This window comes from Phyllostomus hastatus, unplaced genomic scaffold, assembly GCF_019186645.2.
Source record: "Phyllostomus hastatus isolate PE091 unplaced genomic scaffold, TTU_PhHast_1.1 phas_contig_40, whole genome shotgun sequence".
Lineage (NCBI taxonomy): Eukaryota > Metazoa > Chordata > Mammalia > Chiroptera > Phyllostomidae > Phyllostomus > Phyllostomus hastatus.
The window spans coordinates 15,507,649-15,522,019 of NW_025333872.1; the positions used below are offsets into that span (position 1 = coordinate 15,507,649).

A 14,371-nucleotide genomic window follows, 5' to 3' on the forward strand; every position below is an offset into this window, starting at 1 on the left:
TTGGTTCCACTCGGACAGGAAACTGCGGACACACATCTCCCCTCGCTTTGCGCCTCACCCGCTCACTTCTCTGAGGGGAGGAGGGCGGTGCCTGACTGCCAAGACTGGGAGATGCCACTGAGCACGCTTTCTCGGCATGGTCAGGTCACCCGGGTGGACTTTGACATTATGAGGGGAGCTTGTAGTTTAAGTGGGTAAATTCCAGGGCTGATATTCACAACATTTGAATCACCAGTTCATCACCAGACCAGCATCAGAACAGAGGTAGGCCATAAGCCATTCATGTGGCCAGTACCAGCCTTGGAACACTTACGTAATTAGGGTTACTGGCCTGGGTAGGGAGCCCTTACCTTCATCAATCTCCTCAGTAAAGACGGGCTATTTTGATTTCCTTTAGTTCGACCTCTACGTCCTGTTTTTTCAATTTGTTCTGGACTTAAAGAGGGGAAAGACAAGCTATGATTAATCATCACTACCAAAGCCCAATAGTCCTTTGTACTTTTCAGTTAATATCCCAAATACTACATGCAGTTTCTGATATTTTAAAGGTGATAATGACAAACTGAAAGGCATCAGAAGGCAGGATCAAGCCTATACACTAGGGCTGTGTGGTGTGCAGTCGCTGGAAGGAAATAGGGCCACTTACGTCATCACTCCCACCGTGGACATGGATGGACCTGAGTGCCCACAATGTGGTGGCTGGGAGGGGCCAGGATCTAGGACAGGAAAGTGTCCGAACTTTAGGACCTAGGAGGGACCTCATTACCTTAGAGTAGAGGGCCAGCAAACCAGGTGTTCTGTCTGGCACTCTACATTAAAAACGTGTGATCCTCTGGTCTAGGCTTTGAAAAGGAACTCTGAACAGCCTGAGTGTGGGGAGAGGGAGCAGGAAGAGAAGGAGGAAAGGAGAAAGGAGTATTCTTAGAGCCAGGACCTTCTGAGGAAGAACTGGAAAAAGGCAGAGAGGGAAGAGTTGGGGTGGAACCACCTCGAAGCTTACTGTGTGGCGGTCCCTCCTCAGGTGAGCTGGGCACCAACGCCACCTTTTGAATGTAATTATTCACATCTATTTGGTGAGTCCCTAGAAGGTGAAGACGATGGATTTTTCTCTAGTTTTTCATAATTTGCAGCACAAAAACAATGTAAAATGCAAGCATAGGTAATCAAAAATGTTTTAATGATTAATTTTTGGACATTATTTGACAGTGTGGGTATATCCAGATGAGCTAAAGCACACTTTGACAGCACACTATTGAATGTTTAGTTTCTGTATTGAAATATGTAAAGACTTTCGCAAACCAGTACCTAGGAAGACATACATTTACAAATATACACATTCTAGAGTTGATAAGGTAAATGTAAACAGATGCTGTGACTCCTTCCAAACAGAAAACCCACAAGACTAATAAGAGAACCAACTGGTTCCCTATAATATGAATGTGCAAAATTAAAGCATGATATTTACATAAATATCAAACCAACAAATTAGTTTATACATTGTCAATGACTTTCTAAGATGTGTCATGAGTGGTTCGACGAATATTTCTTCCCCCAGTGGAGAAGGTATTCAGAGACTAAATTCTGACACCCCGAAATGACACACATTAGTCCTTGTCGATCAGACCACTGCCTCACGGGTGCGAGACATGATTCCGTTAAGTAGTCTACTATTTTTAAACAAGCGATTCTAAACAAATTTTTATATTCTAAGCGGAAAAAAGTACAGGTGCTATTAGATTTACATTACACAAATGATCTCTATCCAATTTCCCAGTTCTCTTAGGGTGTAGCTATCTGTTTAATTTTACCTTAATTTTTTTAAAGGAAGGTCCTTTTTCTTCCTTTATTAATTTTGGTAAGCTAGGCACATTTTAAAAAGAAGTCTGTGTCAAAACAGATAGCAGTACAGAAATCATTCCATATTTGGACCCCAGCCACCACTGCTCATCCACGGGACTCTGTCAAACGGTAGAGGACCCTCCCTCTCGGAAAGCGTGTCTCCTCTCTCTCGTGAGTGGAAAGCACAATGGGCTTTGTTCCCCGTATAAAAACACTTAGCGCTTCAGAAATTAAAAATGGCCTACTCATCCTGCACACTTCCTAAAATCTTGAAGATAAAGAATATATATTTAAGTTTCATCAAGACTGCTTTAGAGCCACCCCCACCCCATCTTTTTACATTATTAATAGTGGCACTCAAATTAAAAAAATAAGATCTGTTAAAAAGTTAAACTGACTGACTGTTCCACTAGATTGGAGCCTGCCTGATTTAAAGCCAATATTACAAAACCGAAGGTGCCATTTCTGATTTCACATGTACAAGTCACCTGAAATTACGTGTCACACGCTAGTTTCATAAATCATGGTCTTTGATTTTTCTAATCAGAGCTTTTGGAAACAAATAAAAATTTAAAATATACCCTAATTTAAACTAACAAGCTTTGGGCCCTGCTTTTAAATTTTAAGGCATGTGTGTTTCTCTACTGTAACATTGTATAAATTTATAATCACATGCATGATCTACAGTAAAAAAAAAAAGTTTGGATTACAGTGTTTGTATATTGTGAATCACAATTCAGCACCTATCATGTTAAAACTAATAAGGCAACAGCAGTGTTGTATATACTACAATAACACGCCCTCTGCAGGGTAGTGCAGGGGTCGGTGAGAGCCCAGAAATGTTAAAAATCTTACGCCTACTTGTCTAATCGGTATACATTTTCTAGGGGTTTTGAACTGATGAAAGAGATCCTACGTGAGTCACACTATTGTAGGCCAGACTAGGTACAGCAGCTGTTAACGAGCATCGGGCACAACTCATACTGTGCTTACAATCAGACGACGTGGTTTGGAGGTCTGCGACTCTTCAACCTCAATCCTTCCACTGCTTCCTCGGCTTCACGTTGTTTTCCAGGGACGAAAAGCTGTTGGTGTGTCCGTTCACAGCAGCCACAGACCCGTTCTGGTGGTCTCTCAGGTGTTCTTTCCTCCGGGAGGCCCCCTTCTTGTTGTAAGTCTGAAACACAAGAGCAGTGGCAGCGCGGGACGGGGCGGGGGCTGTGTCTCTAACACTGCCCAATCTTCCTCCCAGGACCCAGTGCTGTCCCGAAGGAGCTTCTGTAGTGCACCAACCATGAAAACTCTTTTTGTTTTGTTTTTGTGGGTTTTTTTTGGACCACTGGTTTAATCATTCTTCTGCTTTCTGACAATTAGCCTAAAGTAAATTCACCGAGACATACGCTGCAATATAAAACTATTTAAAAAATTAAACAGAAAATTCAATTTGTATTTTATTGTTGCTCCTTTCAGTCTGTAGATGGCAGAGGACAGGGGTTACGTGGCCCCATCAGTGTCTCTCTGTAGCACCTCTCCTGGAACTCACAGTCCTTGTCTCAAGATGTGCTCGTCACTCCAGCCGCTATTGCGGCCCTTGGGTACAAAGTGCTGTGCTGCTGTGAGCAGTTCAGTAAGCATTATTGCACCTACATGGGGTCCCGTCCTTTAAACTCCCCCGTAGCTGGTGAATGTCCCAAAGTGCAGTACAAGCTATTAGCCCAGCAGTGTCTGGACTCGACTCAAGCATGCCGTGCCCAGGCAGGTATGCGTGATTAAGTTACAGGAGGGCACAGGGCACAGGGAACATGGCTGAGCCCCCGGGGGCTGCTAGACACGACCAGGCTTTACTGCCTCTGCGTCCCTGGCCTCTGTCCTTGCTCCTGACCTCCTGCGCCTACCCTGGAACCAGACACTGCCCACGGGAACAGGAACACATTATCAGGGCTGATGGGAAGCAGGGGAATCAGCAGTGGCCGCAAAGTGATCAGGCTCCATTGGTGATAATCTGCCTTAAATGGACCCTTCTGTGAGCAAAAACCTGCATTACATCATGCACCTGGAAATGAACTGAGCCTCTAAACTTGAGAAGTGGATGTGCAAGAAAACTGGAACAAAAGGGCAGATTTCTATCTATAGCTGACAGATCATGATGGAAATTTCTTTGGACATTTAATTTGGCCATGAGGTTCAGAGAAGCTGGGCCATGAGAGCCTTGACTGAAAATCACCCACCATGAGTCTGTCTCCCACAGGCCTTGAGGGGAGTAATATAGGAACCTGCTGAAGAGTTTTGCTTTCCCATGTAAACCCCAAGTCTCCCTTGCAAAGATCTAGAACTCAGGAGGACTGGGACAGGCGTAGCATCATCTATGTCAGCAGTGACCCTTCTCTCCCAAAGGCAGGGGCCGCCTTGTCACTGGCTAAATTAGTGCCCAGTGCCCAGCATGTGCCAGGGCCTTGACACATCCCCCTGTGGACACAGGGACAGAGGAGGGATTCTGCTGATAAAGCCCCACGGCCCAACTGCCACAGGAGTGAGACTTACCTGAATGTAGAAGTTTGTGAAGAGAGTAATCAGAGAAATCATGTATCCAATTTGGAAATATAACCAACCGAGAGGGAAGGAACACGGCCAGACGACGCCGCAGCTGGTCTGCACGATGGTCAGCACGAACTGCAGCTGTGGGGGAGAGGGGCGCAACTGAGCTGTGCGGCGACTGCCTGCGGACGAGGGGCCGTGCCGGACGGGCTGTCCACCCTGCACCCCCATTTGTGAACTGCCACCAACAGGAAGCACAGGCTAAATTTATCCCTAACTGTTATCCCTTTTTGTATTTGTCTTACATACATTCTCCCTCCCTTTCAAGCTACTTAAACCACTTTTCCTGAAATTCAGGGAATAGTTAACAATACTAGTTAACAATACTGTCTTGTATATTTGAAACTTGCTCAGAATAGATCTTAAAGTTCTCATGACAAGAAAAAAAAACAACCCTTTAACTATGTGAGGTGATAGATGTGTTAACTAAATTTCTTGTGGCAATCATTTCATAATATATACATATTATCAAATTATGCTGTCCAGCTTCAACTTATGCAATGTCAGAGGTCAATTATGTCCCAATGAAGCTGAAGGCAAAAAGAAAATGCTTAAAAAAACCCAAAAAACCAAACTCAAAACACACACATAAACTTAAGGGACACACAGTACAGAGAAAGAAAAGCAAGGTTTATTTATTTTTAATTAAAAACTTTAAAAAAAATTTTTTAGGGAGGAAGGGTGTGGGAACCAGTGATCCACTGGAGAGTATACCATCCCGCTGGACATGAGCTGTCCCTTATCTGTCCCCTCTTGGTTTGGTGAAGGCTGACGAGTAGATTTAAACTCGTATCAAGATATAATGTGAAGCCCACAGAATATTTCTGACAAGCAAATCTTGAAAAGCACGTGGAAGCACTTGTGAAAACCAGGCGAGGGCGTGGGAATAAAGCGTGGCGGCCGGAGGGCGTACCTTCAGGAGGGAGGACAGCAGAGGGCTGGACTCTGCCCCGTGGGTTTGGGGCCCAGCTACCAGTGTTACTACATAAAGAACAGTTTTTTTTCTTTCTCTTCTTCTCTTTTTTAAGGTAAATACTCTAGGCTGAGTAATAGCTGGGAGTGCTGTTTAAAATATACCGAGGTAAACTGGGTGCGATCTTCTGCCTCAAAGAGCAGAGCTGATAGGAGACCAACCCCCTCAGTCTGTTCCTTCACACGAGGCTTCCACAGAGCCGCGGCTACGCGGTGTGTGTACATCGTCTCGTCGCTTCCCCTCGCATGCACGAGTTGGTTAAAGAACAAGCACCCTCACGGCAGGTGAGAAAAAATTAACAAGGACTGTGCAGCAGCTGGCAGCAAGTGATGATGAAGCGACAAACATATAAGGAGCTCTGATCTTCTCCGCTTTGTTTTCCAGGGTGTTATTTTTAAATATTGAAATATCACAATTGACTTGGAGGCATCTGAAGCAGTGTGGCTTCTTTAGAAAACTGTTAATGCGTCAAGGCCAGGACTAAGTGTTTAATGCTGGCGAGTTCTGGCCTGTCGCTTCAGTGTCCTCTTTTACAAAATGGGGATGACAACATGAAAGGCGGGTATTGGGACAATTCATGTAAAACTGCTTACACAGCATAAGTGTCCAACACAGTAAACTCAACAAATGTTAGCATTTATCATTAATAGTAATAGTAGTAATGCTGAGTTTGTGGAAAAATTCACGAGGGGAGAAGAGTAGGGATCTGTAATATTCTGACAACTAGGGACAGCTTAAGAAAAGGATGGTGAGAAATAACCACCAGGCGCAATCAGCTGCTGGGCGGCCCTGGGTGGGTGAAGCCTGGGAGGGGCTCCGTGTGAAGCACCGCGAGGGCCGTTCCCACCACAGGTGCGCCATCACACCAGAGCCAAGAGGCCCCCGGCACCTGACTTAGCAAATGTCCTCGCTGCCCAACAAGCTATAAACACCTTGGACTGATGTCCTTCTGAAACTCTTGGGAACACAGATAAAAGTTTTCACTTTGGATTTTGGATTGTAATTAGCAGACAGACAGACAGACAGACACATGTACATGTGCTTTGTGCACAAACTAAGAACAAAGGACTGAACTTGAAGTCAGAAAATTAGATTCTAGTCCTCGTTCTACAGCTCGACCAGCTGCATGGCCACAGGTACAGTTTTTTCATTGGTTAAAATTAAAATTCCCTGCTCTATCCACTTCACTGAGTTTTAATTGGATCAAATGAGAAAGTCTGGGAAAGAGGAACTAAAGATGCTATTAAACAACAATAAAGCCAGAAAGGCAGCAAGAGCACCCCCAGGAAGAGCTCTGTGTACCCCCAGCAGCAAGTACGAGGTAAAGAGATCAAGGCACTCACCAGCTGTCCCTGAGTGATGTACTTCTTCCACCAGAGGTATGGACGCATGGAAGGGACAGAAGACAGACCATAGTACGAGTACATGAGGACGTGGATGAAGCTGTTAAGTGTGGCACCAAAATAAGCTGCAGGAACAGAGAGGATTTGCAGAGGAGGATGCACCAGTTGTCTATACATAACAGGCAAAATAAATAATAAATAAAATCCAAGATTCTTTCTAAATCTGAAAGTCAGATGATTCTGAACAGGGGCTGGCAAATACCGCCGCAAGTCCTACGTAGATGTAAGTCGGAATTCAGCTTCCACCAGGACAGGCAGCCATGAGGACGCTTTCAGCCCAGGGCCAGCGGCAGCTTCCTGGTGGGCATCTAACACAGAAGCCAGGAAAGCACCTGACCCCTCCGACACCTGAAGGCTTGGCCACCAGAGCCTCACCCACTTCCAGAAGTGGCTGCTTTTCCGTACAAGCCCAGGGCCTCACCCTGCTGTGTCGAAGGCACGGGGAAGACAGCGATGGGCACCGTGTTCAAAGCTGGCCATCTCCATACATTGACACAGGTCTGGAGAGGCCTCTGAAGAACTCTCCCTGGGACAGAAGTACTGAGGCCACATACTTCTGCCAATTCAGCTCAGAATCTACTTCCTTAGAAATGAAAGACCTGCCTTTTATCACGATTTTTAATTTTCAGTAGGACCACCATTTCTTGTTTTAGACTTTCTGTTCTCCTCTCCCACCGCAGGGAACACACAAAGCCACCAGTTTTTCCACACATGGCTGGAGGTGAACAAGGCTGGGGTCAGGGAATGAGTTTGTACCACTGGCTGTGACAGTAACTGGCCGTGTGACCTTGGGCATGTCATATCCATTCTCCGTTTGTTTCTCAGGGGTCAGGTTAAAACCTGTCATCCTGCAAGTTCTTTGAAAACACTCTCATTCTTAAAGCACTCTTCAAATGTAAGGAGGTGCTCTTTCTCTAACCCACAGCCATGAGGGTGTGATGGTAAGAAACAGAAACACCCGAGAGGCAGCCCATAGTCCGGACCTGCCCCAGCCCTTCTACTGACTCGGTTTTCTCTTCCACTGAAAGGGGCTGCAACTGGGAAGTCTGTCCTCTCGCTGAAGCCCTGTGTGTAAGTCTTGGTGGGCCACGTGAATTAAGGGCAGCGCTATCCTACAGGGTGAAAATATGAGAACAGACTCACAGGTTCTCAAATTTGTCGGTGATGGATGGCAGGAATTTTGATTGGACATTTGTGTGAACTCCCAAGCTGAACCTGAAGGTGACAACTTACTGATCTCTGACAACTGTGAGAGAGCTCAGACCACCCACATCCTGCTAAATACGTTTCATGGGACGTGAGTGTCACAGTATTAGAATATGTGTGGATTCCCTGATGTACGGCTTAGCTAAAGCTGTACTTCATAATTGGCCTTGTTCTCCGACACTCACTCAATGGTGCGACTCCATCTTCCTGACCTGCCTCTCAAACGTCTCCCAAACTGACAGAGAACATTGCCCTTGTTTCTTAATATGCCCCAGGCTGGGAATCTGTTATCTCCCTCGCCTTGCCAAAATCAGCACAGGACATTCGCTGAACTAGAAAAAGATTTTGTCAGCTTACTGAGTGCATAGGTCACAGAAACTATCATTAGAAGCATCCTGGACAAAAAGTTCAATGCCTGACCTAGAAAAAAATCCACAGAAATGGCATCTTCTCTAAAAGCCTTAGTTTCAATTCAGCCTCTCTGCTCACGCCTGTCCCACATCCCCCCTCTCCATGAGACTTACAGTGGCCGCAGGGGATCCAGTTCATCACGAACCACCAGATGTTCAGCATGGAGGCATGGTGGTAGACATGCAGGACCGTGATCTGATGGTTGTTCTTACGTAGGATGAAGAAGAAGGTGTCCATGAATTCTATAAGTTTGGAGAAGTAGTACCACCAGAGGACACGGATAATCTAAGAGGAAAGAACACCAGTGTTTCTCTGAGCATCACCCCCGACATGTTCACTAACGCCCCAGAATCCCAGTGTTAGTGTGAAGACACCCGAGCTCCCTGCTGGCCCCTGAAGCCCTTTGGCCATCGGGAGTGCTGGTCCCTCTGCAAGTAGCTTTAAACAAAGAGCATGACTCGGGGCCAGGAGAGGTTTGAAATGACAACAGGGAAGGTTTTAAAAGGACCACTGACAGACACCCTTCAAGACTCTAACAAAACAGGAGGCTCAAAGTTCAAAACCCTCAAGTCGGCCTGTTTCCGCAGAAGGAGCTTGCAGAGCCGTCAGTGGAGAAAAGCCCCCTGAAAGGCACTTCTGATTTCAGGGGCTGGCACGGGGCAGGTGACAGGCCAGGAGGCAAAGAAGAAGAGGAATGGACTTTCAGTGTCAGGCAGGCGCTCCAAGGAAACGGCCGCCCTGCTGCGCTGCACGAGGACAGGAAGTCGGCCGAGGAGGCTCGGAAGGACGAGTGCAGCATTCAGGGCGTTGTCCTTGTGACCCTGTTCACGTGAGTGATGCGTAAGCACTGATAAATGCGTGCATTTTGTCTCCCTGGAAACTGTAACCAGGACTTACTTTTGCAAAGAAAACTTGAGTTTTCATTTTACATCTTTTTTTGTTTAAATTTCGTATTATGTGTACATACTGCTTTTTAAAGATTCTTTTAAAAATGTCAACAGGAATGACCTGGACAGTGATGTTATGAGTCATTTTGTCTTTTGTGCAATTTCTTTATTTAAAAAACCACTTAAAATGAAGAGATACAGTACCTTCATATCCGCTTCTCCCGCACTGCGTGTGCCCTGACAGAAGAAGTTGTATCTGCTTTCCCATACTCCTGTCACTAACTGAAAACAAACAAACAAAAGAAACAGGGAAAAAGCCTATTACCAATACTTATCAGAACCATATAACACTCTGATCAATGAAAGTTCATTAGTTTCAGAAGCACTGAAAATTGACCTTGGGCTGTGCAGGGGAACTCATTTTAGATGCAACATGGCTCCAGCAGCAAAGGTGGCTGGGAAGTGTTGGACTCTCCAATTCTCTATGACTGTTACACTCTCGGCTGCCCAGAAAGCGGGAGTGCCACCCAAAGATAAACGTCACGCCCCTGGAAGGAGGTTAATGAATACGTGGAGTGTGAAAACTACCTGATATTATCCGTTAACTCAGGCATGCACTGTTCTTTCTGGTGGTCTCTGTGACTACCCACCACATGATTTTACTATTAAACCCCTATAAAGAGAGACATTACCCTGGGAGGGGTGTGGATTTTTCCTGGCATGAAAGTGCGGCTGCTCTGCCCCTATATGTCTGAGTTTCTCCCATTAAAGCTCTGATGAATTTGTACAAGGCTATGTGTCAGTTCTTCAGAATTGATCTTGAATTTAGACTTTTGTGGCTTTCCTCTAACAGGCTGACTGAGGTGAGTTGGCTCTGAGCAAAAAAAAAAAACCAACCATGATATGAGAATGTGAATAAATTTAAGTCGAAACGATTTGAGCCTCACTTTCACGAGGGATGGACCTGGGGTCACTCCAGGCTGCAGTTTTCAGAGATGCTTCTTTACTGAGCTGACTTCCTCCAGAATCCTCAATTCCTGAGGCCATTGCAAGTGGCTCCCAGGCCTGCTGCCAGTGGCTTCAGGGTAGATCACCAGCAGGCTTTCCCTCAGCCATAGTTTCTCAAACTTGGGTAGAGCACCACACTCACCTCAGGGCACATTACATCACATCACAGACAGGAGTTTCTGATCCAGCAGCAGGCTGCCTGGGGTGGAAGTCCTAATAATTCCTGTTTCTAAAAAGGGCCCACACTCAGAAACCACTGCTGCAAGCCTTGCTATAATTTAGTCCAGCCTCATCATCTTCACTGTTTCCTGTTGCTGTACCATCCCCTGGATCCACGAAATAGACTTCTGCAGTCTGAGGAGCCTGCACCCATGCCTCAGAATTCACCTGCTGCAGAGTAGGCACTGTGGTGTCACAGAAAGGACCCCAGAATCAGGGTGCAAGCTCTAGCTTATGAACCTGCAGTATCAGCGGCTTACAGTGGGGCCTGTTTCCTTGTGTGCACACAACAGGATGCCTGGCCTAGACAAGATGCAGAGCCGGTTCTGACAGTCAGAGGGAAGGTTTGATTTGACCGCCCTGTGCATGCCAGCTGTCTATGCTCCAGTCAAACACCTTCGAGATGTCATTCTTTATCCATGTAAACTGTAGCTTGCTGTTCCCCCTGAAACCTAAGGAAACCCTGAATTTTCATGGTGATGGTCCCTCTGGTGACCAATTGGCACTAGGTGGGGAGAAATCCGAGGAGGCCCCGCCTTGTGCCTGATCTCATCCTGGTATCCAACCCAAGGACTGGCTCTGGTTCTCAAAGTGTGCTCCCCAGTGCCGATGCATTAGCATCACATGGGAACTTACAAGACAAGCAAATTCTTCAGGCCACCCCAGACCTTCAGACTGAAACCTCTGGGGGTGGACCATCAAGGCAGGGTCTCCGAGTCCTGGATCACAGACCCTTTGAGAATCTAATGCTGTGGTTCACACAGTGTAACCCTGACCCAGTAGCATCAGCATCACCCAGAAATTTGTTAGAATACGAAATCGCGAGTCCTACCCTATACCTACTGAGTTAGAGATCTCCGGGTGTCAGACCAGTGGTGCAGTAACAAGCTGCTGTGTGGTAACAGGCTGGTTGCTTTCCAGGTGATTTGATGCCGTCACAGTTGGAGAATCACTAGCTTCTCCATGTGGTTCCCATTCTAGCTGTATTAACAGGATCGTCTGGGGAGCCTTTAAAAATTGCTAATGCCTGGCCTCCCCCCAGACCATTAAACCAGAAATTTGAGGAGCCTTTTACAAAGCTCTCAAGGTAATTCTGATGTGTAACTAGGAGGGAAAACTACTGGTTTCAAGCTCCTTTCCTTCAGGTAAGAAATGATTTGCCTACCAGTGCCTTCATAAAGATACACCTGAGAACACAGGGCCCCAGAGCGTCCCCCTCGTCCCTGCCCTTGAACAGAGGTTATCTGGGTAAGCAGCACAGACACCCTCAGGGAACAAAGGATTATAAGGGTGTAAAGACACGGTCAAACCTCCACCCAGTCTGACCTCAGAAATAAATATCCTGGCAGTGGGTGTAGCTACTGAATACTCTATACCCTGCTTGGAATTGGATTGTTCTATCAACTTCCGTTTTGTTGTTTCCATCTACTTTGTCATCTTCTAGACATAAAAAAAGCATTACGTTGGTTTTTGTGGCCAAAGATCAGCACAGGGATTCAGAGTGCACCTGAGGGGAGGCATCCTTCTGTGATGAAAAACACCTGGGATTAGGAAGCAGCGGATGGGTGCTGAGGATAGTCAGGCAACCTTCTCCATCTAGGCAGCCTAGGACCTGTTTTTACTGTAAAAGACGAGGGTGGGCCCTAGTCGGGTGGCTCAGTTGGCTGGAGCATCATGCCACAGCCACACGCGTCACATCAAAAGGCTGAGGGTTGGATTTCTGGTCAAGGCACACACCTAGGCTGCAGACCTGATCCCTGGTCTGTGCGTGTACAGGAGGAAACTGATCGGTATTTCTTTTTTCTCTTTCTTTTCTCTCCTCCCCTCTCTCTCCTTCCCTCCCCTTTCTTCTCTCTAAAATCAATACACATATCCTCAGGTGAGGATTAAAAATGAGGTTGGGTTAAATATCTCTAAAGGTTCTGTTCTAATTTTCTACAATGTCTCTGTTGAGATCTCCTGATCCAATCTTTGAAAGACCAGAACCCAAAAGACAATTTATGAGAAGGTGTATTATCTTTTTGGTCTTATACAACCCTCTAAAGTCATGGCCAGATAAGCATACCATGTGCAGACCTATAAGAAGTTCCAGGAATCAAGATAAAATGCCTGATTCCAAAGTGCAGTTGGGAGAAGTCCTACAAGGAAGGACACAAAGTAGAAGCCACACTGAAGTCGGGGAATGAGATGGTCCCACACCCATGTGGAGCAGATAAAAATCAGGAGGGTTATCTTGGCGGCAGAGGTCCCCTCTTGAGGAACAAGGGGTCCTAGCCCCACACCAGGTCCCCCAAACCAGGGTTCCAGTGCTAGGAAGAGAAGTCCCTATAACTTCTGGCTATAAAGCCAGCAGGGATTGTGGCTGAGAGAGAAAGAGGTCTTCTAGAGTCCCAGGCAGTTCCTCTTTAAGGGTCTGCACATGGACTTAACTCACTCGCTCAGAGCTCCAGCACAGGGACAACAACTCAAAAGGCATCAGGGCGAGAGCTGGAGGGGCAACTTTCTGCCAGGTGGGAGTGCTAGCAGACGCCACTGTTCCTTTGGAGAGACCTTCCCTGAAAGAGCTACCAGGTGGGCCCCGTATCTGAGACTCCATCAGCCTGGCTCGCACTGTTCACCCCACCCTGATGATTCCCTGAGACCCCTCACCACCCAAGTGGTTTCCAGTGGCTTTTCCATATGAACGGCCTGTCCTAGCTCATGTTTCAGACTTTCCTACAGTCTCTCAAACAAGCAGCATATGGCTTCAGTGTGCCCCATACTACTCACTAAGAGGCCCCAGGACCAGCACACAAAGGGAGCCAACCTTTGTTCACAGCTTGGCCTCTACTGGGCACCTCTAAGTCCAGCACAAGTAGCAGCCACCTGCAGGGCATTTTGTAGCTCATGCCACATGGCCCTAGGCAGAACATAGCCAGCAGCTGACCCTGGCCTGCACCACCCAGAGGTCCCCAAGCCAGTGTGCCCAGTGGACAGCTATAGACCATGATCAAGAGCCAACCCAACCACCTCCACAAGCAACACAGTCAAGGTGCTGACTCAGTAGGCACCAGACCCCCACTGAAATAGGTCCTGCTCCATGGGGTGGACCCCGGCACAGCTAATCCTCCACAGTGGTCACAATCAGTCCTTGCAGCCGATCAGCCGGGAGTAAATCCCTCCCACTGACGTGCCAACAGCAATCAAGGCTCAACTACAACAGAAGAGTGTAAACAACCCACATGGGGAAGGAGCACCTGGGGCGCCCAGCTCGGGGGAACGGGGAGGCTGTGCCACTGGATCCCACAGGACACCTTCTACATAAGGCCACTCTTCCAACCCCGGAAGACAGAGCAGCATTACCTAATATACAGAAACACACACAAGGAGGATGCCAAAATGAGGAGACAAAGAAACATGTCCCAAGTGAAAGAACAGGACAAAATTCCAGAAAAACAAATAAAATGGAGGCAAACACTCTACCAGATGCAGAACTGAAAACACTACTTATAAGGATGCTCAATGAACTCAGGGGAAGGGTAGATGAACTTAGAACTTTAACAAAGAGGAGAAACAAAAACAGAACTAGAAAACATAAAAAAGAATAAGCAAATCAAAAATGCAAAACACACTACAAGGCATCAACAGTGGAGCAGACGAAGCAGAGGATCAAATCAGAGATTGGGAAGATAAGGAAGCAGAAAACACCAAATCAGAACAGCAAAAAGAAAAAAAAAATCCAAAAAAGTGAGGATAGTGTAAGGAGCCTCTGGGACAACTTTAAGTGTACCAACGTTTGCATCATACAGGCGCCTACAAGGAAGCTCCCATAAGACTCAGCTGATTTCTCA

At 46.6% G+C, this 14,371-nt stretch overlaps 1 protein-coding gene across 3 annotated transcripts in view; it reads right to left on the bottom strand.

Moving 5' to 3' along the window:
* Nucleotides 1-1,156: 1,156 nt before the first annotated feature.
* ELOVL5 (ELOVL fatty acid elongase 5) overlaps nt 1,157-14,371 on the bottom strand; it is a 76,868-nt gene continuing 63,653 nt past the window's right edge. For all 3 annotated transcript variants that reach the window (XM_045843451.1, XM_045843450.1, XM_045843449.1), the window contains 5 exons: nt 9,519-9,596; nt 8,541-8,712; nt 6,751-6,875; nt 4,381-4,515; nt 1,157-3,016 (listed from right to left, as the gene is read on the bottom strand). In XM_045843451.1, the coding sequence (XP_045699407.1) occupies nt 2,873-3,016; nt 4,381-4,515; nt 6,751-6,875; nt 8,541-8,712; nt 9,519-9,596 (654 nt within the window). In that variant the 3' untranslated portion in view covers nt 1,157-2,872. The remainder of the gene's footprint in view (nt 3,017-4,380; nt 4,516-6,750; nt 6,876-8,540; nt 8,713-9,518; nt 9,597-14,371) is intronic.